General features: G+C 44.4%; 1 protein-coding gene across 2 annotated transcripts in view; it reads right to left on the bottom strand.

Annotated features, from left to right (window-relative positions):
* Positions 1-25242, bottom strand: part of SMG5 (SMG5 nonsense mediated mRNA decay factor) — a 400214-nt gene that overhangs the window by 329824 nt on the left and 45148 nt on the right. The window contains exons 3-4 of one of the 2 annotated variants that reach the window (XM_085638508.1): positions 24972-25095; positions 4380-4444 (exon numbers count right to left, since the gene is read on the bottom strand). Coding sequence is in view for 1 of the 2 variants with exons in the window: in XM_085638507.1 (XP_085494633.1) it covers positions 24972-25095 (124 nt within the window). In the remaining variant the exon portion in view is untranslated. The remainder of the gene's footprint in view (positions 1-4379; positions 4445-24971; positions 25096-25242) is intronic. The other variant, XM_085638507.1, reaches the window with a different exon arrangement.

Here is a 25242-nt window from a genome sequence, read left to right as displayed (position 1 = left end):
CGATAAACTTCATGATTTGGTGATTTCCTTAAGTCAATAGGATTATTATTATAATTTTTTCCTTTTATGTTGTTCCCAATTTTAAATGTTGTGTTGTGTACTATTGTATAGGTCTTTCTTATCTTTGATCAGATTGACTGCTTTTTAATATCTATATATTGATATGATGACATTGTCTTTGTTCCATTATTAACTATTTGACTCTGTACATCGTTTGTATCTGTATATTATTTTATACTATGTTTAATAAATTTGTCTGATTTATTTCTTCTTATTGGTTTTTATGCTGTTGCTGTCCATCCTCATCCCCTTGGTACGAAAGGTGTGTTGGTTTGAATGTGTTGGTGACAAGGAGGTTTTTTCTTGACTAAGGTCATATTTGGTGCCCCTCTCCTTTGTCATAGGGGTCCCTCTCCCTTTTTTTGAAATTCCTGCTAACTAGGCCCCCAGCGCAGGAGCGCTTTCCCAAAACTGTGCAACAGTTTCCCCACAATTAACAAAACCTTTAGCACCTCTGTAAGTCCCTAGTAAATGATACTGCTATTGCCTAGAGCCTGAAGTACTGAAGAGGGTCACAAGGGCAGCAGCACGAGTTATGCCACCTTAAGGGAGCCCTCACTAAGCACATGCAAGGCTGCCATTGCAGTCTGCATGTCTTGGTGCAAACAAAAGTGGAAACGCGCGCATGTCACATATCCCTGCGTGCCACGTCCCAAACACTGCATGGAGTCATTCTTATAACTGGCCTGACAGCCCTAAGTCAGGGTACTGAATATTACATGTGAGGGAATACCTGCATGTGTGGATATGCTCCTGTGCTGGTCAGTCCCATTATTGCCAATACATGTGACCTGGAAAGCCATTTTGAAACGTACTGAACACTGGTGAAAGGGTCTCCCACCTAAATGATGGCTTCACTGAAGATAGGAATGTTTGCCATCAAACATCTTATATTAGCAAACCATTACAGATTACAGTGATGGATTTCCCCAAAACATGCACCTAGAGGGCACCTTAGAGGTGCCCCCTAAAAACCTACCAGCCTCTGGTGTGCTTCCTGACTGTTTTTTGCCAGCCGGCGTCCCGAGACACTGCTCTGACCTCCTAGGGTGGCAGCCTCTGCTCTCAGGAGGCCCCAGAGCAAAACCTGTCCAGGAAGAGGGTGTAACACCCCTCTCACAGGATGACCTGCAGATTAGCCTTACTGGGCCGACAAGTTCCAAAGAGCTCCGCCTTTGAAATTTGAATCTGGCTCACAGGAGAGGAATCTGACACTATAGTCCAGAGCCCCCTTTGGAACCTGGTAGATGGGAAAATTAGCTAGTCAACAAGCCCTGCCACTCCCAGGCTAGTACCACCCATAAGGTGGGCTAAACTGAGGTGGACACAATTTTTCAGAAGTAGTCATTTTTGTAATAGCATACTTGGGAATTATGGGACAGGGTTATGCCCACTTCCCACAGGAAGTGGTCATATAGGGGGCATAGTGACCCCAAGGGTTAGTTGCCTGTTGGCTACTACACTCCCCTAACACCCCTAAATTCAGTATTTAGGGAAATTCCTGGCACCAGAGAAGCAGATCCTGATGACCTGAAGAAAGAAGACTGACAAGAAGAGTCGCACCGCAAGAACAGAAGGCCCAGCAACTGACTTGGCACCAACTCTGCCGGCCTGTCTGCAGACTCCACCTATTGCATCAAAAGCTGACTTGTCCTGCAGCTGCGGAGTCCCCAAAACCCAGGAGACCTGCCAGATTTTGCTCAGGAACCAAGACCTCCCAAGGGACAGAGTAATTGTCCGCCTGCATCCTGCAGACAGCAAAAGAAAGACCAAGAGAACTCCCACCCCCCCAAAACCAGACGCCGCCAAGCACCACTGCACCGAGCCCCCCTCAGCCTGTGTCGAAGTGGGCCAATGTGGTCAGCGTGGGCCCCAAGCCCTCAAGGTACTGAGTTTACTGTGGAGTGACTCCTCGTGGCATCCTCAACGTTGCCTGCAGCCTCGGTTGGCAGACCCTCCTCAACAGCGAGTGTTTCCAGACAAAAAAAACCGACACCCCAAAGACTGTCTGCACCCGGACACCCCTTCCTGAGGAGAAGAGGACCAAAGGTGTCACCACGTCTCCCAACATGGCAAGAACTGAAGCCACTTGTTGGTTTCACCGGACTGTTCACATAGTCCCCTCCTGCAGCCTCTTTCTACCACAACCGTTCTCCATTGGTTAACATTGGGCAGTCAATGCTGTTTGCACCTCTGCAACCAGCCACGCTCATGCTGCTGGTGGTGGTGTTCTGCTGGTGTTGCCTGGGACCTTGCCCACCACTCACCTTAAATCCTGGAGAAGGGTCGCGTAACTCATTGACCAGAGTTCTGAAAAGTGTTGACTTTTTTAACTGAAAAATATTCCTATTTAACAACGTGTTTACCTTAAAGATTCAATTCTGAAGCCTAACATATATAAAAATACTTGCTATTTTTATAAATTGTTGTGGATCTCCTTTTTGAGTCGTCATTTAGTGACCACTGTGTGTATTTTCAGATGTCTTGCATTTCTCTGTGTTAAGCCTAAGGCTACTCGAACACAGTACCCTCTAACAGTGCACTTTGGGATTGCCATAGCAAGCCCCTGTCCACATATAAGGGAACACCTGGGCTCTTCCCGCGGTATATCCGTTTCGCGCCAGCTTCCTACAGATTTTATTGGTCACTAGAGCAGAAAGCTGAACTTCTTTTAAAAGGTTTATGTACACACGTAGGTTCAGAACCATGGATCTGCCACACTAGAACTTTCTCCAGTATTCTTTGAGTTCCAAAAGAAAACGACTGAACAGAAAACCATAGAGCTAAAACTCATAATCAGCTGATTTTGCACACTTTAAAGAACTACTGTCCAGAAGATTTTGAATGAGAGGCCCGTGCCAAATCATGTGACCAACTACAAAAGTTCTGGATCATCTTCAGGCCAGAGACAGAACAGGTTAACAGTTCCCTTTATGCTACGTACTTGGGCACCAGCCCAACCTCACTCATGATGCCTTGTGCAGAGAACAGAGCAGGGTACTCTCGGAAACCTAGAAGATAAATGTAACCGCCGCATAGCCTCCCTTTCGATCGCAAACATATAAAACTTTTCTAAAAACAGCACCACGTTTCCTTTTATTTTCTGTAAAATAAACCACAGGGTTGCTTACAAAACCCACACCCAAGTATGAGGAGGAGGGAAACTTGACCAAGCATTGTAGTTACTTTGCTTTTCTACCCATTGAAATGAACAAATCCACATTCCTTTGTTAACTCCCATTCAGTAGGGCTAGTGAAGGAGCAAAAACAATGAGTAGTTTCCGAGCAAAACAAAACACACACAAATCAACATCCAAAGTAAAATGTCAATATTTTCAAGAACAAAGTCCAATCCATATATAAAAAAAGATATTCTTCTTTATTATTTTCAGTTGTCAGGATCTCCCCTCATGAGTTTGACATGATAAATCATGTTTAAAAGCAGACCAAAGATGTTTGCAGCCAACACGTGTTTCGTCTTAAGGTAAGTGGCCCAAACGACTTCCTCAGGGCTACAAAATAATAACAGAGAATTCTATTCAAACATTTTATCATTACTAAGTACATCAAATCCTAATTGGCAGTGACACCAGATGGGTAGACCATTAAAATATTATAGCAAAACGACCCAGATTTTTAAAAGTAAAAATTCGGAAATTAACACCCTGTGAAAACAAATAAAGACTTAAAAGTGCATTCAGATAAAGCCAAAATTACCAGGTAAATAGAGAAAAAATGTGTGAGGAAAAATTATAATCCAGAAAATCGTGTATAGGGAGAAAAGTGATCTCAAAGAATTTGTCACAGGCCCAAAATCGAGCGTTGCAGTCAGGAACATTCCGTACAGACTGGCTAAGCGTCTGTGTGATAAAGCACAGATGCCAACATTATAGTAAAGAAATCTAAGGGTAGCGACTCCAGAATGCCGTGTTCAAAAGAAGTGAGAAAACTTTCACAGATTAACAATCGAAGTATAATAATTAACACTCACCAAAAAAAAAAATTACAGAACATCCGTGCTAAATAGCAAAAGTTGCCAGTAATGACCATCCCAGAGAGGGTAAATATTTCGGTCAATATTCCTCACAGGTCATTTAAAAGCAAATATCTGGAAATGAGTAAAGAGTGGTATTAGCAAACGTTTATAACTAAGATATCGGAAAAGAACCCTGGAAATTTAAAAGCACAAATCGATTCATGGTCAGACACCCTATGATGTATAATGCGTATAGTTATTCGTAAGTTCTGAGACAAGCATAGTAGAATATATAAATAGAAACATATATAAAGCCAAAGCGTCAGCTATATTACTGAAATACCTCGAAGGTGACTCGAAGGAGTATATTCCCGTCAACGAATGTAATCAGCAGCAGCAATAAACAGTCTAAAAACAAAAAATAGCAGCGTATGTCATCGCAAGGTTTACAGCCATCAAGAGTACACACCCATATTCAACAGCCCCTAGGTCGGCCCCTGCGTGGTGACTCAACCACTTTAAAAATCATATAAACATCGCTATATAGTCGTAAAGGACCAGCTCTGTATCAGACCGTAATATGCGTACTGGTTACAGTAAATTTAAGATAAGCCTCCGTAACGCTGGAAAAAGAAATCCGAGCATGATAAGTCACACGTTCTGCATCCAAATTCTTATCGGATAGGGGGAGAGTAGTCCCGTCGTATTCTAAGATCAAGTAGAAGTAAAGGAGCGAGCGCCATGACAGTCCTGTATAAATACGTACTGGCATAGGCGTTCGCGTCACTAGTAAGTGATTAAAAGAAGGACTATAAGTCAGAGTGTATTTGCAAGAGTCTTCATCTTGGAACAGTAAATTGTAATGAAAAGCCAATCATCCTTACAGGTCACTAAACCATAAATTGAATTTATATACTACAATCGCCTGAGCCACCGACGTAATCTCAGTTATCTAAGTGTCCATAATATAAGAATGATGAACCCAAATCGAAAAAAGGCATATATCTCTGATCTCAATTATTAATTCAATCATCGCATAAAATAGAATACGATAGAAATAAGCATCAGAACGTCACCAATTATGTCATAATGACGATCTTATAACAAAACGACAATCTTTAAAAAGACACACAAGGGGGAAAAGAAAATTATCGTAATAAGCATAGCACGAAAGAGGAAAATACCTATATTTGAGATTTAGTGTTATACAGAACCAAATGTCCCAAATAGAATCAAGCATGTAATTCGGATTCATCAGGTTATAAAGGAATGTAACGCCAATGTTCTAGCCATAATACCTGAACATTTGTGATCTAGTAGTCTTTTCATAATCACATTTGATTCATGAGTGAGAGATTCAGCATTTCAAGCATAAGCAGGTGTGGTTAGATATATCCATTGCATCATAATCACAGAAAGGTAATAGTGTCAAAAAAAGATTCGCATGTCATAGACACAAGCAGTCAGCCATGAACATTAAATTCTAGGTTGCAAACAAAAAATTTTTAGAATGGGTTACATTAGCATCAATATGTTGTCTCACTAGTACAAATACATGTAATAAGGTAAAACAGTCTGTATCATCATTTACAAATGACGCTGTAAAATATATTATGTGATACATATCATAGGTCTCTTATTGTTGTTCACATTGGTCAGAACCTGATGCTAAAACGATTACCAGGAAGAGATAAATTCAAATAATGAGGAGAATACAGAAAAGGGATAAAAGGAATCCGTGAAAAAGTTCTATTCATATGTTTATGAAATAATGTAATTCATGGTCCACATTAATTCCGTGTTCAACTGCACGCAGTTTGGAACTCCACGGTGCCTCACACTGGCGTAACCTTAATTCCCTATTTCCACCTCTAGGGTCAATTTTAACAATTTTGATTCCATGAAAAAGAAATCCTAGTGAGGATCCCCGTTCCTGACATGTAGTTGCATGGCTACCTATTGGGTATCTGATATCTAGGTTTTTTAGGGCACGAAAATGTTCCGCCATTCGTTCCTTGAGGGGGCGGATGGTGCTGCCCATATAGATCTTGCCACACTTGCACTGAATCACATAGACAACAAACTTAATTAAGCAATCAATATGATCATAGATTTGGAATCTGTGTGATCCATTATATTCAAAATCCTTCATTCCCTTCCTTGTGAACCTACACACACTGCAATTCCCGCATGTGTAGGATCCAATATTAAGTAGTCCAAGCCATGTTGTCTTGATCGGTAATTGTTTGAGATAGCTAGGACTAATAATACTTTGAATTGTCTTCCCCCTCCTGTAGGTAATGCTAGGAGATTTAGCAATGTATTGTTCCAGAGAACTGTCTGCAGTTAAAAGTGACCAGCTATCTTTAAGGATCGCATAAAGTTTATGTGACCATGGATGGTAGTTGGTCACCAGTCTTACTAAAGACTTTGTGTCTTTTCTGTCTCTGTGTGGGGTACTTTTGAGGGTGTCAGATCTATGGAGACGCATGGCTCTATTTTTAGCCTTGCGGATAGTTTTCTCCGAATAACGCCTCGCATAGAACCTGGATTCAATGTCTTTCACTTGTTCAATAAAGTCCTCATTTCTACTACAGTTTCTGCGGGCCCTCAACATTTCACCAAAGGGTATAGCGTTAATTTGACTCTTTGGGTGGGCACTGTTAGCATGCAGTAAAGAATTGCACGATGTTGTTTTCCGATGCATCTTACTATGTATTTTCCCTTCCTGGTGGAATAATTCAAGATCAAGGAAAATGATATTCTCTAAATTAGATGTTATAGTAAATGTCATATTGTAAATGTTAGTAATCACGTGTTCAAAGAATTCTGCAAGATCGTCGCTGCTACCTGTCCAAATGATTAAGCAATCATCGATATACCGTCCATAATATAAAATGGAATCATGCCATTTGGCACCCGATGGGCCCCAGATATGCTCCGCCTCAAACCATCCCATAAAGAGACAGGCAAACGACGGAGCAAACCTGGAACCCATCACCACACCACAGGTCTGCAGGTACCATTCCTCATTAAAAATAAAAGCGTCATTCCCAAGAATTAGTAATGACATATCAATCAGCATCTCTGAGTGCTCCAAACGTTCTATTGGACGTCGGTACAGGAAATGTTTAAACGCCTGGATACCATGTTCATGAGAGATGTTAGTATACAATGAAACAACGTCCATTGTGACAAATCTCATATCATAGTCCCATGTGAGGTCATTAAGAATATTTAAAACATGTTTGGTATCCCTAATGTATGAGGGAAGATTATATACATAAGTTTGTAAAAAGGTGTCAACAAACTCCGCCATCCTTTCTGTGGGACCTCCAATTCCAGATATTATGGGTCTACCTGGGGGATTATTGAGATTTTTATGGATCTTTGGTAGAGAGGTATCTTGGTTTGTCCGTCTTCAGGAATGAGAATTCATCAGGGGATAAGAGGCCATGTTCACACCATTTAAGTAATTTAGAGTTGATTAATCGCACTATATCAAACATTGGATTGTTGACAATTTTTTTTTTGTACCAGCTCTTATTGTTCAACTGAGATAGGATTTCCATGTCATATTTCGATTTGTCCATTATGACCATATTGCCTCCCTTATCAGCTTCTCTCACTATAAGGTCCGTATCCTTGGATAAGTCATCAAGTGCTTTTCGTTCTTTAAAGGTTAAATTACATAATTTCGATGTGTATTTATTAATGGTCATTCGTTCGTCCCATTTATCTAACTCTAGTGAAGAAGCAATTCTATGTCAGGACTGGAGACGAAGATTATGCCGTTCTTTGTTTATGAATACTGCCGCCATAATTTAAAACATTAAAAGACAATTTCCAATGAACTCATTGAAAAAGTCACAGTTAAAGAATATAGCAACATCCAATCAGACAATGCCTGGCCCCCTCCATGGTCCCACGTCGCTTTTGCTGCCTCATCTTTCTTCGCTGCTCAGCAGCCATGTTAAGTGCCTCTGGCCACTTTACCTTCTTAGCTGTCATTTTTATAATATTTATAGTGGCGTCAGGGGTGTGGAATTTTTCAAAATTCCTACTTGTCCATGGGACAGGTTGCTTCATAAATCTACTTGTCCGGTAACAAAATCCACTTGTCCCTTTTGTGCCATGTTGTGCGGCAACAAATTATGGCAGCAATCTCATTATATAAGAGCTCTAATATAGCCTCTCTGATTATGCCAGGGCTCATACCTTTATGTTGCTACGTTTTCGCAGATCTACATACTGGGACTGAAGGTAGTGGTAAATAATAGTTCCAGGGTTGGAATGTCCTTTTGAGTCTGTGCAAACCTACTAGCATGCATGTTTAAGGGTTTTCAACAACTCTTCTCTAATCTTTTCCCTTACTGAGAAATGTACTCCTGACAATGGCAGACGTAAACCTTTCAGGGTTGGGGAAAAAAGTGGTTGGAGGGAAAAAAAAACTTGCAAACACTCAGGTTTTCGCATGAGCATATCAACACATGCATATTTGCTCATGCTAAAATGCAGTTCACAAATATTTTCTAGGAGTACTATTTCTTGCCCTACTGCTGTAAATTCTTGTGAATTCACGAATGCCATACAGCTGCCCTTAACGCAAGGACATATACCAAGGGTGCACTTTTGAGACTTTCTTTAATAATTGGGCCCGTAATTTGGTCTGGCGTTAACCAGGACCTTTTGTGTTTATTAAAATTCTCTCTCTGTATCGGTTGGCTTCACGGTGAATGACAGCATTCTGCTCTTTCACAAGGAGCATATCGGCACACAAAGTAGTTTTGTTCAGTGCCAGTAACTAATGTGGCAGTGTGAGCTTTTTTGAGACCAAAAACAATTTTTGTTTTTACCAATGTTTGTTATAATGGTGAGGGTCCGGCAGCTCTCACATCAATAAGGTTTTACAAAAACCATGACAAAACAAGTCACGCATTGCCAAAACTAAAAAGCTGACCACCATTTCAGACTTACTGGCTTTGCCAATGCTTGTTTATTTTTGTTTCCCAAAATCTCATTCAAACTGGTTACACTGATTTTCTAATATGAAAATTTTGGGGAAATACTATCATTCATCAACACATTTTACTAAATGATGCTGCACAGAAATGGTACCTGAAATTTTACAGTAGTTTAACAAAAAAAAAAATTCCTACTTTCATTTTTTAGGAACATTTTATATTGAGAGCAAAGAATCCTTAATCTTGCTTTAAAGCTTCTGCAAATATTTGCATCTAATCAGAGCATTCTGGAAGCATTATGCATAGCCTCATATTGCTAAACTTTGAAACCGTGCGTCCACATTTTTAGACTGGAACCGCTGTCAGTAGTGCAGACAGAACTTACATTTACTGAGAGCGCTCACCCCAATATTAAAGGCTTTCAATTAATGAACCATAAATACAAGTTTAAACAGCATTAACATATGCACACAAATATTAACTTAACTTCAGGCAGTGCCCTTCCCTGGTCCTTAATGTGGTACTGCAAACTGGCAGCCAAAGGGTTTGTGCTGCAGGGGGTTGGGCCTGCTTGTCCCAAGGACAAAATGCACATTAAAACTTGTTGCCCTGGACCCCAAACAATATGTCCTGGGCGTCGGGCTATAGGAATTCCACATCCCTGCCAGCTTTTAACTATTTTCTTATGTATTTATGCATGGGATGTGACTCCTCTTACATTGCATAGCCGCAGAAATGTTTGTCGCTCCTATGCGACCGCTGTCAGATTAATTGATGCGCTACAGCGCCTGGGGCCTTTGCAGTGTTGGCCTCTGGCCATTAGAGGGAGCAGCTTAATTCATCCCGCTCAGCGCATCTTGCTGCCCCGAGCCGGCATGCACATTCTATCAACAGTTGGACAGAATGCAGAACAATGTCATACATTCACCCCAGTACAGAGATCTGGGCCTAAATCCATCGTTTTTTTGCTCACATGCCATTCCAGTTTGAACCCAGCCATATGCAAATCAGTCTTGACCCTGTGCCTCATGGGAACAATCCAGCCCGCACTGCCAAGCCAGGTCCTCCCTGGACTGGGAACAAGCATCCTAGGACCGGTTTCGGGGTTTCACCCCGCTTCAGCCAGGATAGCTTGATTCCAGTGGCATGGAGAGCACGGGACCCACGTCTGAGCATACCCTTCCCACTCGGGTTGACACATGTAAAAACAACAGTTGATGGACAGAATGCAGAACAATGTCATACATTCACCCCAGTACAGAGATCTGGGCCTAAATCCATCGTTTTTTTGCTCACCATGCCATTCCAGTTTGAACCCAGCTAAATGGAGTGAGCTAAAGAATGATGATGAATTAAACCCAGATCAGTTGACTGGGGGTGAGTGTTTGATTTGCTCAAACGCTCCGTCCATCACCCCTTTTGGTATCGCTTTGTTCGCCCTAAGTTGACAGGGTATGCCCAGATGTGGGTCCCTTGCTCACGTTGCCACTGGATTCAAGATAGCCTGGCTGATGAGGGTTATGAACCCGAAACCGGTCCTAGGATGCTTGTTTCCGGTCCAGGGAAGACATGGCTTGGCAGTTCGGGCTGGACTGTTCCCATGAGGCACAGGGTCAGACTGATTTGCATATGGCCATGTCTGAACTGGGGTGGTGGAGTGAGCTAAAGAATGATGATGGATTAAACCCAGATCGGTTGACTGGGGGTGAGTGTTTGATTTGCTCAAACGCTCCGTCCATCATCCCCTTTGGTATCGCTTTATCTGTCAGCACGGCCGGGTGCTGAGAATCTGTTTGTGCCCCACACGCCTGAAGCTTCCACACCCTCCGGAGGGGAGGGGCTCTATATTTGCGGCGCTTATCGCATTAGATCCTTTGTGAGCAACAACAGCTACCCAGGAAAGTCCATCTGTCCAAGGTATTTTAAGTGGGCGAGTGGTGACCAGCAGGGCCCAGCCCTGTGATAAATCCCATGGGCTGCTATATTGGTTTGGAAGATCCCCACTATATAACCCCTCAGTGAATATGCTGGGATTCCAGCGTACTTACTCCTGGCCACTGGCCTGCGTTTCTATGGGCTCACCCTGGTTGGAAACCTGCCCAATCATTTGCCTCACGCTATGGGCCAATATGAGCTACTTTGATGCAACTTACTTGGAGGAGGACACTAGGACTTACCTCCCCACTGACAACTATTTTTGTGAGGTTACAGGCGCCTCCATAACAAAAGCAGTGGCGCTTGCAGTAGCCCCACTGGAGAAGATGCTCTTGCAGTACAATGAGCACTATTTTAGACTCCTCCCTGGGAGGTAAGGCAATCTAGGGCTTATGACCCTATTACCACCAGGAGCCCCCACCCAGCCCCCACTGCTCATTAAACACAAAATGTACTCTGTGTCTAACATCAATATGGACGCATTTGACAGGCTAAAGCGGGCCTTTATGTACAATGAGCAGCCTTCTCCCCTAGACCCACCAGAGTCTAGCCCCTTGTAATTGCAACCCTCAGCTTCTCCATAAACCCCCCTCCCGCCCACCCACGCCTCGGCAGGAAGTTTCAAAACACGTTAAAGAGCTGTCATGTACTGCTGCAGACTATTTCTATATACATTGGTGATATATGAAGTGCCAATATTTATTTCTAAAGGTTCAGTGAAAACTGACACATTACACATTCCTGTTTGAGTGTATAATCAATGAGTGACTCACAGACTGTTCAAGCTGCAGTAAGATTGCAAGAATTGTTAAAATGGTGCATACAATTCTAATCATTTCAGGAATTAGAGTAGTTTTACATATACTATGGAGGGTTTCCCATAGGGTTTGGTAAAGCATGCCTTATAAATAGCTAATCTACTGAACTGAACCAGCTCTAATAAAATTGTTAGATTAGGTATATAACAGGCACATCTCATTAAGGTAAATAACCAAACACCTTTTTAAATTGTCCTGAAGATTTAATAAATTGAACCCAATGTATTCTGAGCCATCAACATTTTTCCTACCTTGAAACCTTCAAAATCACTTCAATGATTCCCTCCCTCCCCAATCTCCTTAAAGACATAAGATCACTAGTCCCCTTCTGGGCCAAGATTATCAATGCTTCTCTCCTTCATGGCGAAATCCCGGACTGCCTAGTCGGGTCTGGTTCTGCCTCAGACAGCTGACCCTGATGATCTAAATAATTTTCGTTCAATCACAAACATCCCTACTCTGGCAAAACTCCTCGAGAAATGCGTTCATGAACAACTGTGTAACCACATTGAGGAATTCCAACTCCTGGATCAATTCCAGTCTGGCTTCAGGCACGGCCACAGCACCAAAACAGCCATCACTCACATTGTTGTTGACGCTCTCACAATGCTTTACCAGAACAAATCTTGCCTACTAATCCTACTCAACCTCTCATCGGCATTTGACACTGTCAAACATGACAATCTACTGAACCTTCTGGAACGCAGGATGGGGCTCGCTGGCACTGTAATAAAATGGTTTTCCTCCTCTCTCAATAACAGAACGCAGAGAGTCAAATCCAATCCAACTCTATCCAACTCCAGTCCCTGTACTCTGAGGGTGCCTCAAGGGTCCTCTTTCTCCCCCACGCTTTTGAATCTATTCATGGAACCTCTTACTGTAATCCTCAAAGCATCTAACATCCAATATCATATGTATGCGATGACACCCAATTGTACATGAAAATCTCTTCCCCACAAGATATTAAGATACTCAACGGAACCCTGCTCAAAACTCAAAAGTGGTTAACCTTCAACCACCACAAACTGAACGCCCTCAAAACTGAATTCTTACTTATATCACCATCCAAGCAAATCCATCAAGGAGAAATATTTGAAAAACCTCTCAGCTCTCAACTGCACACCCCACATCATTGACTCGACGAAATCGCTTGGAATAGTGCTGGATAAGAACTTAAACATGCAGGATCACATTAGCACTTCTATTAAAGGAGCAAATTTCCAACTGAGCAGCCTTAGGAAACTTAAACCCTTTCTTCCACATGAGAACTTCAAATCTGCAGTGCACTCTTTAGTCATCTCACGGTTGGAATATGGTAGTGCCACACACTGTGGAGTTCCTAGATACAGATTAGCCTCCCTCAGAGTATCTCTGAATGCGGCGGCTAGGCTTATCACCGGCTCCAAGAAATCCAACCACATTTCTTCTGACGTGAAATCTCTCAACTGGCTTCCGTTTGAGGCAAGGATTCAATAAAAAATTGCATGTATGACTCATAAAGGACTGCATTTCAATACCCCTTTGTACCTGGCAAATAACCTCGAACTATCGAGCGGTGCCCGTTCCTCAAGGAGCTCCAGCACCTTGCTTCTCAAACTGAAGAAATATAAAAAAATGAAAACCTACAATCGTACTCTCTCAGGCACTACCTCGAGAATCTGGAACTTCCTGCCTCCAGAAACTAGACTGATTCCCTCTTCCATAGCCTTCAAAAGGAAAGTGAAATCTTTACTGATGAACACCGCTCTGAGCTAGAAACTCTTACCCTTCGTCATGTAACACTGACTTTGGCCTACTTGGCAATTGTATTACCAATTGCCAACCTCCCTCTATGTTTTTTTAGGTCTCGGCTAGCGAAGGCTGCGCTTGCGCAGTCTCGCTGGCGAGATTTTATGTTTTCCAGTAGTGGGGCTTGAACCCGCCCCTCTTCTCCATTGGCTGGCCTCTTAAATGTTGGTCAGCCATTGGAGAAGAGCTTTGTCTGTCAATTCAAGCCCTGACTTTTCCGGATTCGAGGGTGTGTTTTTTCGCTTCTTACTCTTTTTTAAGCCCCATCCCTTTTACACTGGTGGGCGTGTTTTTCTTTTTTTTTTTTTACAGGGACGTTCGTGTTTATTCGTGTCTCTTGCTGGGATGTACAGAGCGATTCCCGAACATCTAAGGTAAGCTATCTTGGTTTATTTACATTTCTTGTTTGCTAATTTATTTTTGGGTGTTTGTTTTTGAGGTCTACCCCGGCCAGGTAAGGCATCTTGTCTTTCTTTCTCATCTAATGTTTTTTTGTGTTTCTTTTTCAGTTCTACCCCAGCCCGTGTCGTCTCCGTGCAGCGTTGTGCAAGGAGTGCTTTGCCCGGTATGTATGTTGTTGGTTGCGCGTCTCAGGTAAGCTATCTTGTCTATGTTTCTCATCTAATGCATTTTTCTGTTTCTTTTACAGGTCTACCCCGGCCCGTGTCGTCTCCGTGCAGCGTCGTGCAAGGAGTGCTTTGCCCGGTATATATGATGCTGTTTGCGGGTCTTAGGTAAGCCATCTTGTCTATGTTTCTCATCTAATGCATTTTTCTGTTTCTTTTACAGGTCTACCCCGGCCCGTGTCGTCTCCATGCAGCGTCGTGCATGGAGTGCTTTGCCCTGTATGTATGCTGCTGGTTACCCCATTCCGTCTCGTGATCCTGTTGCAGCGTGTTAAGGTTAGTTATTTTGTGTTTCTTTTTGTAGTTCCTTTTATTTTTTACTTATGTTACTTATGTCTTAAAAATTATTTTTTACTAAATCTGTGTTTTTGGCTGTGACGAATATACTGTTAGTTTTTTTTTTTTTATTAGTTTTTTTTGTCGAATCAGCGAGACTGCTTTCTTTTCTAACATTGGAGAAGGGATTGTACTGTCGGTCGGGCTGCGGCAAGTTTCTGGTAAGTCTATTTAATGTTTAATTGCTTTATATCTTCTATTTATACTTTTTTTTTTAATTTACATTATACATTTGTATGCTTTTATGTATTTGGCCTTAGTTTAAATTACTGTCCTTGCTTAATGTTGCTTTTGTTTCTTTGAATGTTTTCTGATTGTGTAGCGGCGTGTAAAGGTAAGTTAGCTTGTTTTACTAGGGTGTGACGCAGCTACATTAAGGAACAGTGTGATATTTGGCTTTTCTGTATTATGCTACTTTTTGGTTGATTGAAATTGCTTTGTTACATTCTCACTGCAGATTCTTTAAGGTAAGTCCAATAGGTATTGTTATGTATTTATTTTATAGTTATTAATTAATTCTTAGGATAATCTGTTTGTGTTTTATTCTATATTTTGTCCAGTTTTTAGTTTGCTTTTTTGTAATAGTAATTGAGTTTATTTAGATATATAGGTAATGTTTTAGGGTAATGCTAATAGACGTTGTTTTTGACGAAAGTGCTGTTGTTCGTATTTTGTGGGAAGTTCCTCATTTGACTACGGCAGGGCGGGGCACATTTTTTCATTGAATCTGCGGGTGTCGGTATGTTCTGTTTTCCAGAATGAACGGTAGGGCGTGACGCAGCTACATTATGGTAAGTGCAATCTTTGTCTAATGTTTATATGTATTTAGTTTAAAAATTACTGTTAACATTAAATCTATTGTTTATGTATTTGGCCTTTTTTTTAAATTACTGTCATTGCTTAATGTTGTTTTTGGTTCTTTGAATGTTTTCTGATTGTGTAGCGGCGTGTCAAGGTAAGTTAGCCTGTTTTACTAGGGTGTGACGCAGCTACATTAAGGAACAGTGTGATATTTGGCTTTTCCGTATTATGCTACTTTTTGGTTGATTGAAATTGCTTTATGTTACATTCTCACTGCAGCTTCTTTAAGGTAAGTACAATAGGTATTGTTATGTATGTTGTCTGTGTGTGTGGCTTTGTGTGTTTGTGTGTGTGGCTGGCTCTGTGTGTGTGGGAGGCTGTATGTGTGTATGTGTGTGCCTGTGTGTGTGTGGCTTTTTTTTTTTATAGGTGGCTCTATAAGTGGGTGGCTCTGTCGGTGTGTGGGTAACTGTGTGTGTGTGTAGGTGGCTCTATTTGTGTGTAGGTGGCTCTATGTGAATAGCTCTGTGTGGGTGGCTCTGTTTGTGTGGGTGGCTTTGTGTGTGTGGGTGCAAATGCAATAGGTCTCGCATTTAAGAGAGATTAAGCTATTGACATTGTAAATAACAATGCCGTTTCTTTAAATGTTTAAAAACAAAAAAATATAATGTCATGAACAATGCCAATAGCTCTAACTTTAACAATGCCGAGACCATTGCATTGTAAATGCTTGTTTTTTTTCCCCTTTCCTCACCAGCTGTCTTGGTTTTGTATTTTGCCTTATATCATTATATTGGTTGTTATTGCTTTATATCACTGCCTTTTGGGTTTCTCAATTCTTATGTAAAGCGCTCTGATACCCACTTGGGTCATGTTCGCGCTATATAAAACTTAAAAAAATAAATAAATAACATTTACTACGCACATAAACACTAGCAAAAAAAGAACATAAGTATTTATTGTGAGTGATTTCACAGATACGCTTCATATTCTACTGGTTGCAAAACAATTTGCCCATTAATACTACATATATTATGTAAAATTCAATGTTAAGTGTGCCTTACATGATACTTTTCAGTATGTAAAGCTTATAGCAAACTGTCATATCCGTTGGCTGATATCATCAGTGATGTCATGAAGGATTTCATTTAATTTGTTAAGAGTGATGTAATAGGGGGAGGAGCCTAGCGCGCAACCAAGATGGCCGCGTAGGCTTACGGCTCTCGAGGGCCTCCGCAACCTCCCACGTCTATCCTGACTTAATCCTGGTTTACTTGACGGGCTTTTGCAGATGAACTTGCGCTGAGGTGCCACCCGTTTCCTAAATTCAGATCGGACGCCGGGACCCGGAATGGTTGGACTCTGAAGTTTGCGGCCTGCTCTTGCCTTGGTCCCGATCTCGAGCTGGTGATGTGCGGGGGCACGAAGTGAACAACAGCGGCTGGCTGGGCTTGACTGGTCACGGACCCCGCACTTTCACTTTCGTTTTCAAGCTTGCTCTTTGATATCGGCCGCGCGACTCTGGTGTTTCCGAGGGGCGCGGATGGCGAAGTGTCTGGCCTGACTCTCGGATTATACATGGGTTGACTGTCGGCGACGGCTGTGCTCAACTGACTTAGCTACCTGGTCCTTTTTTTCCTGGTGCGGGCGGGTGCCGGCCTTGGTGGCCTCCGGATGATGGCGGCGAGACTAGACGGAGACAAGTCGAAACCCAAGTCAACCCGAAGGGGTGACTATACCCAGGTCAATAACATGGATCGTTATGCGCTGGCAAAGGGATCCCCTGGTGGCTCGCATAAATCGCCTGAGAGGTCTAAGGAGGTCTCCGGCCCATCGTCAGAATTGACACTGCTGGACGTCATGGGCGCCATTGAGGAGATGAAGACCGCTGTGGGTCAGCAGTTTGATACCCTGGCTCATAAACTGGACGCGGTCCTGATCGATGTGAATTTGGTCAGGGCAGACCTGTCCAAAACTAACGAGCGGGTCGACTCCTTGAGTCAAGCAGCGTCGAGTCTAACTGTGGACGTGGCCGCCCTGCAGACGGAGGTCCGTAGGTTGCGGCTAGCCAGTGATCTGACGGACCGTCGACTCGAGGACTCCGAAAGCAGGGCTAGACGGAATAATGTCCGTATCATTGGAGTGCCGGAAAGATCGGAGGAATCTGCTGCGGATCTTTTGTCGAGGATCTGGTGACCAATCATCTCGCGCCCAAGGGACTGAGTAAGTTCTTTGCAGTGGAGTGGGCCCACAGGATTCCGGGTGGTGCGCCCAAGGTGGGTGCTTCCCCCGCGGCCTATAATCGCCCGGCTCTTTAACTTTCGGGATAGGGATGCTATCCTTCAGGCGTCGAGGGTTGCCGGGCCGCTGAAGTTTGAGAACTCTAATGTTAGCTTTTACCCGGACTTCACGCAAGCGGTCCAGAAACAACGGCTGGGATTTTCGGGTGTCAAACGGCGCTTGAGGGACATGGAGCTGAAATATGCGATGCTATTCCCGGCGAGGCTGCGGGTTGAGTTCCAGGGTCGTTCCCACTTTTTCGACCGGCCGGAGGCGGCTGGAGACTGGTTGGATGCCCTGCCACGGGGACGGGATCGAGACAGTCGGACAGCGGAGAGCGGACGGGATTTGGTGACGCAGGATTAGAACTTGGTTCCTGGTGATGGACTGAACTGGTGGTGTTTTGTAACTTGGCTCAACTGGACCCTAGATTGACACTTTCTGCCCTTCAAATGTTTGGGGGTTGTAGGGAGCTTATTGGGGCCTTTTCCTCCTTCTGGGGTTCTTTTTGTGGTATATGTTAGGGCGACAGGCACACTGCGAGTTGGGGAGGCTGTTCGGGCTCAAGCAGGGGTGCAGGGAGGGGGGAGTTATGGTTTTGGGATTGTGGGGGAGGGGGGTTGTTGGGGATTGTTTGTTTGTTTCGCAAGGCAATGTGCAGTTCTCTGTCGGGTTGTGCTTTCCGGGATGTGGGTATCATGCGCGGAGGTGGGATGGGGGGTAGGGGATTGAGAATCCTTTCGTGGAATGTGAATGGACTTGGGGACAGGATCAAGCGCGGGGTGGTGTTGCAGTTTTTGAAGCGGGTTTCGCCCGACATTGTCTTCCTGCAGGAGACACACGTGATTGGGAACTCCTTCCATGCCCTAAATAGGAGGGGTTATCGCCACGCCGCTCACTCTGGTTTCACTTCTGGCTCTAGGGGAGTGGGCATTTTGGTTAGGGCCTCTCTCCCATTGGAAGTTGATGAGGTGCTTCACGATGATAGGGGGCGCTATGTGGCATTGGTGGGGAGATGGGAGGGCAGGATTATCTCGCTTGTTGCTGTGTATGTACCCCCGGGGTTACAGACGGCTACATTTGCTGATTTGGGGCGTTTGGTCCTGGGACTCCCTGGGGGGGTTCTGGTGTTGGGGGGTGACTTTAATGCCGTTGTCTCCGGGTTGGAGGACCGTCACCCCCCCAGGGATCTCCCTAGGGCTCAGGCCTGGTTGAGTGGCTTTTTGGACACGTTGGGACTTGTAGATTGCTGGAGATTGATGCACCCGGGTCAGGCGCAATACACCTTTCACTCGGGGGCCCATGGGAGTCTCTCTAGACTTGATTATATGCTTATGCCGGCGATACAGGCTGGGATGATTGGGGAGGTGCGTCATTTAGCCCGCGGTATTTCTGATCATTTCCCTATATGGTTGCAACTGAGGGTTGTCCCTGGGGCGGAGGGGAGAGTTGCGCCCATTAGCCCCTGGTATCTACGTAACCCTTAAGATCCGCGAGGAACTGGTCAAGTCCACTGATCACTACTTTAATGATAATGGGGGGTCGGTTCCATCGGCCGTCTCCCTATGGGAGGCTTATAAGGTGGTGGTCAGGGGGCAGGCCTTGTCCCTTATCTCCCATGCTAAGAGGTGCGAGAGAGCGGAGGTGGTTCGCCTGGAAACTGAAATAGCTGAAATGGAGGAGGACTTGGAGCGGGGAGTTACTAATGAGAAAGTACATGTTCTCAGCCTCAAACAATCAGATTATAGGGCGCTGGTTACGGAAGCCGCTAAAGGGATGAGTAGAGAGCAGCAAGGACGACTGTATGATGTGGGGGAGAAGGCCGGAAAGTTGATTGCTTGGTTGGATAAGAAGGAGAGAGCGAGCAGGGTGGTGCCCGTTGTGGAGAGAATGGATGGAGTGCGTGTGACTGACCCGGTGGAGATCGTTGACTGCTTTGCGGCCCATTTCCGCGGGGTATACTCTCCGGTCTCTGTGCGTTCGGAGGAGGATTCTCATCTTTTGCTTAGAGACATTACATTGCCAACCTTATCGGAGGCTGATGCAGTATTGATGGAGGCGAATTTGTCGTCGGATGAGATCGCTCTGGCCACCTGCTCGATCGCATCGGGTAAAGCTGTGGGTCCTAATGGTCTTCCCATCGAACTATACAAGTTGCGTCCCGATAAAATAGCGCCGCATCTTCGGGACATGTTTCTCGCGGCACGCGCGGCGGGCTTCCTCCCCCCCGATCAACGCCTCGCCAATATAGTTGTGATACACAAAGAGGGGAAGCCGCGAGATCGCTGCGCCTCCTATAGGCCCATTTCGCTGTTGAATGCGGAACCCAAAATTCTGGCCAAGGTATTGGCTAATCGGTTGGTTCGGGTCGTGGGCGACTTGATTCATCAGGATCAGTCCAGTTTCATACCTCATCGGAATACCGCTCTAAATTTGAGGCGGTTGCACGGCGTGCTTGCTAGAGCGGAATTTATACGTGAGCCGGCCATCTTGGCATCTTTAGATACTACTATGGTGTTCGACACTTTGGAGTGGCCATATATTTGGGCCGTGTTGGCGAAATTTGGGTTCGGCCCTGAGTTCATTGGTTGGGTAAAATTACTATATGCTGATCCTCTGGCTCAGGTGGTGGTGAATGGTAGGGTATCGGCTCCCTTCGCACTGGGGAGAGGTACGCGGCAGGGGTGTCCGTTATCACCCCTTCTCTTTGCACTTTCTTTGGAGCCGCCTGGTTGCGTTGGGAGCCGTCGTTGCGAGGCATTAGATGGACGCCGGAGTTTGAAGACCGTGTCTCCCTCTACGTGGACGACATCCTTCTGTATCTCACCTCTCCTCGACAGTCGCTAATAGTATTGGTGGACGTACTGAATTCTTTTGGTCGTAACTCCGGCCTGGTCATCAACTGGGCCAAGTCGTGTGTTTACGCCCTCTCGGGTGAGGCCCCCCTCCTGCCACGGGATTGCCCTATCCAGATTGCTACCCTGGGGTTCAAATATTTGGGAATCTTCATCTCACTTGATCCCGCGGTCCGCTATGAGCGAAACCTTCTCCCTCCCCTCCAGCGATTGAAGGCAGACGTCGCGAGGTGGCGCCGACTTCCGCTCTCGCCACTCGGACGGACGGGCGGCATTGTTTAAAATGATGTCGCTACCTCGCTTTTTATACGCTTTGCAAAATACTCTAGATGTCGTGCCAGCCCGTTATTTCCGGGAGGTGGAGGGTCTTCAGCGCCAACTGTTTTGGGACGGGCGGCCGCGGATTGCTCTCGCCAAGTTGACGCTCCCCTGGTACGATGGGGGGGGTCGCCCTCCCTGATATTAAACGATACTATTGGGCGTCTCAGTTGGCGTCGGTGAATCACGGGATATACGGTCCTGCCTTGAATCCGGCCTTCGAGATGGATAAATTTCTGCTCCCGGGCGGAGACTATAATAGAGCGCTGTACTCGGTGACCCCGGACACGCGGTTGACAGGACCCACGCAGGTTGCGGTACGTGTGTGGCACGCGGCGAATGCTGCGATGGGGTGGAGGGATCGCTTGACTCGGGCGACGCCGTTGTATGCCTCTGCGCGGTTGGGCTGTTTGTGGAGATCGAAAGGCTTTGAGAAATGGGATATGATTGGTATATGTAAGGTGGGTGATCTTTGGACGAAGGGGTCTTTCAAAACGTTTGAAATGCTTAAAACTGAATATAAATTAAATGATAGAGAGTACTTCCGGTATGCTCAAGTCTAACATGCGCTATGTTCGGCTTTTCCAGACCTTGCTGCTATCCCTGAGTACTCCCCACTGGAGGATAGAGTGCTGGATGGCTACGTGCCCGACAGCACCATCTCTCTGATTTATAAGAAACTCATTAACGATCGCGCGGACTTGCTGCTCCGTCTGCGGGAGGCATGGACGGGCGATGGCTTGGAACTGGACGATGAGGACTGGGGTTCGGCGGTGGCCTCCCCGAAAGAGGTGGCGATCCCGGCCCGCTTACGATTCGTACAGCTAAAGATCCTTCATAGAGTGTATATCACTGGGCCCGGTTTGCTGCGCATGGGTTACTCGACGGATGGACTGTGTAAGCGGGGATGTGGCCTGTCGGGTACCTTTCTCCATATCTTATGGGAATGTTCGGAGGTTGTGCGATTTTGGAACGGTATTCACACCGTAATGGAGGAGGTCACGCACGTTGCTCTGTTGCCAGAGGCTAGGAGGCGTTTGTTGAATGTCTGGGAACCGAATGATTGTAATGCGGCACAGACGCAGTGGATGACCTTGGGGTGCATGGTGGCTACGCGTAACATTGCACAGCTGTGGGGCTCCCCGAAGCCGCCCACGATCGAGGTCTGGAAGGAGAATATGGACTGGTGTATGTTCAGGGAAAAGACGGTGTATGTGGCGAGAGGCAAACCAGGGAAGTGGACTAAGGTATGGGGTCCATGGAATTTATATCGAGGACGTATCTGCACCCCGCCTCTGCCATTAGAGATCGATATTGCTTTGTCCCCCTAGCCACGCATTCTGCGGGATGGTGTGAGGTGTGTTCCATGCTTTGCTCTCCCGTTGCCCCCCTCTACCGCTTCCAGACAAGCACTGCTTTGGACACTGTACGTTGTTCCCCGTCCTGGGAAGAGCACGCTGCTATTTCGGACTCTCATTGCCTTGAGTGTGTTTTATATTTAATAAAAAATGAAACTGTTTATTCCGATTGCTATTGGCCTATGGCCGCGGCCTGTTACATGTGCTTACGAACTGCCGGGGGCTTTGCCTCTGGTTCAGTCGAATGTGTGGTGTTGCACTGCGGGCCCTCGGGCTCCTTAGCGGCCGGCCCTGGTGGTTGTAGGCCCTTGTCTGTATTTTCTTGTGTACCAACGGTTTCTAATAAAAATTTTAACAAAAAAAAAAAAAGAGTGATGTAATATACGAGGTCACAGGCAGCACATGGTGGGGTGCAAGTTATAGCTAGATTAGTTTCTACAACATCTAACTACAACATCACAATGACCTTGGGGTTTTTTTGTCTGAGGTTTTTAGCAGCGTAAACTAAGATCTTATTACCATACCTAACAATAACGTGATTTCAACCTTTAGTAAAGTTTCAGATATTTACCCTGGACTTCACATATCTGTGGTTTTATATAGCGGGAGATCAAGCAATTTGCCCAAAAACAACGTTTGATGATTTTCATTCATGTGCCAAAGCCAGCACTCGGTTGTTAACCAATTTACAGGTAAGGATTCAGAGGCGTGCATCTTCAGCACTACCTCTTCAGTACCCAAGACAACACTTTCATGAGCTACCAATCAAGAGCAAGACAAACTTGATGGTTTTACCTCTGCAGTTCCCCACCCAAGGCAGAAACATTATTGCCCACCAGTCATCACCTTCTAGTAGATTTGTAAAGTCAGCTTGCTTCCAATGTGCAGACAACAATCAGAAAATCAAGGGTCTGTGTGCCGATAGCAAAAACACAGCAATTACAGTGTTAGCTAAGTCGAACATAACTTAACTACTAAAGAGTCAAAGAGACCTGAGGTGCACAGCTGGCAAAGGGCAAACCCAACCCCCTTTGCCTCTGCTCAAAGAATTCCTGCTCAAGAAACAATCTCAGGGCAGGAATTCATTGACAAGATGACAAACATGAGGGGGCGCCCCCCTCATCACAGGGACTGGTCTTTCCATTAACTTAGGGGAGTTTATCGAATTATTAATACCCCACTCCTTCACAGACCTACCCCAATAACAACCGGTTTGTTTTGTCACCCAGAAATCAAAGGAGTTTTGAAAGGCTTCACAGGACAATTACATGTACGCGTTCAGACGGAGACAACTTGCTTGAGAAAGTAAATGGATAAATTACAATAGAAGGGTTATATATAAACATGCAAGTACGGAGAAAAGGACACCTCTATCTTCTTAGGAGAAGAAAGGGCAAACTAAAGGTGCATGCTGGTTGGATGAAGTGTCAGAAATAGTGTAGGACGGTGCTTGGAATGGCATTTGGAAAGAGTCGGGCAGTTGTAGGAGTAAAGGAAAGAAGATTAGAGGAAGTTTGTAGGAATCAAGCAGCTGTGAGTGATGTGGTGAAATTCAAGCTTCACAACACTATGGTCTCAAGAATTCACTGAAATTTTCAGGTCACGCATGTGGCATGTGTTTTCAACAGTATTGAAAGGTGGAAACTGTTGGCACACGAGCAGCATTATTTTTCAAGACTGCTGTTGATGAAAAAACTGAGTGAAAAGTAGCGAAAATATTCTGTTTGTTAAGGAAAAATACTTTAGAACAAGAAACAGACCCATGATCCCTAGTTTTTGAAAGCATCCCATCAACAAATACTCAAATTAAGTTGTTGCCTTTTCTTGCTTAATGAGGGAGGTCTCTGTATTGCACATACACATACTTTGATGCATGTTAATGACGGTATCCCATTTTCTAAACTATAAGAACTGCGCATGCTGTATTCACAATAGTCTTTCTTTGGGGCCCACCTCTGTTCAAAGGTTTACACTTTTGCACATGGTTTACACGGGATGTTTAATCCAGTTCCTCACTTCTAAACCACGAGGAGCAAATCTCTAATTCACTAGTTCTTGTAACCTCAAGCTTGTCTACATCTGGAGTAGTAAACGTACCCTCTTTTCCTAAAATGTATTCGATGAAGCTTTAATAAAAGAATGAACAAGAAGAAAATTAACTCCTTTTCTTCAGTTTAACCATTTATTTATGGTTGTTTTCTTGCACCGGTTGTATAGTTATGCACTGCAGAGATGATTTCCACATGACAAAACCATCCAGCTACATCCATGGGAACTGATTAATACACAAAGCTAAATAATTACCACATTCTTGTAAATCATGAAACTTAACCGAAGATGCAGTGATATAGTTATTTATAGAAGTGTGCCTTTTGAGAGGAATGTGTGAACGTTTGGAAAAAGGGTATCATGCAGGGAGAACTGAAGATAAAAGCAGCAAGCAAATCTACACAAGATTAGGAAACAGTGCTTAACATGTTTCACTCTGGGCACAGATACTTTGGTGCTCACATTGCAATTGAGTATCACTATTCTGGCTGTCGGGGATAAAGTCACATATTTTGGTAGCTCTGACATGCGCATCAGAGCAACCACTACTGGCAGTGTTGGGCTGTAGCATAGCAGGAAGAAAAGTGGACAAGCTTGCAGTCTTGAATTCAATGGGAGTAGTTTGAATTACACCACTTCCATTGCATTGCAGCTCCTGGTCAGTAAAATGTTGTTTAAAGTAGGTAAGCTCATTCCCAGGAAGCGTATCAGCAAAGACCAGAACCTCAATTGATAAACACACATGACAGCATAATTCGTAATCCTTATTAATGTGGAAAATCCGGAAACTGATATAGTCACACTTACCTTTTTATTTGTTTTGATAAGCTGGATGACTTCATAGTAAACCTTTCTCCAAAGTAATTCCTCTGCTTTCCTGCCATAATCCACTGGATGCAAGAACATCAGCTTCACACACAGCTCTCGTAACCTAAACAGGGTGGAAAAAAAAATAGTTTAGTTGCTACCACCAGCTGAATAAAATGTTTTTTTTTTTTTTTAATAGTCCACGCCACCACCACAATTTGTTCAGCTGCGATACGTCTAAAGTCTCATAAGACATATGCAGTTTGAGAAG

This window comes from Triturus cristatus, chromosome 12 (genome assembly GCF_964204655.1).
Source record: "Triturus cristatus chromosome 12, aTriCri1.1, whole genome shotgun sequence".
Classification (NCBI taxonomy): domain Eukaryota; kingdom Metazoa; phylum Chordata; class Amphibia; order Caudata; family Salamandridae; genus Triturus; species Triturus cristatus.
The sequence above is the reverse complement of the archived record's forward strand: the minus strand, read 5'-3'. Positions and strand labels throughout refer to the sequence as shown.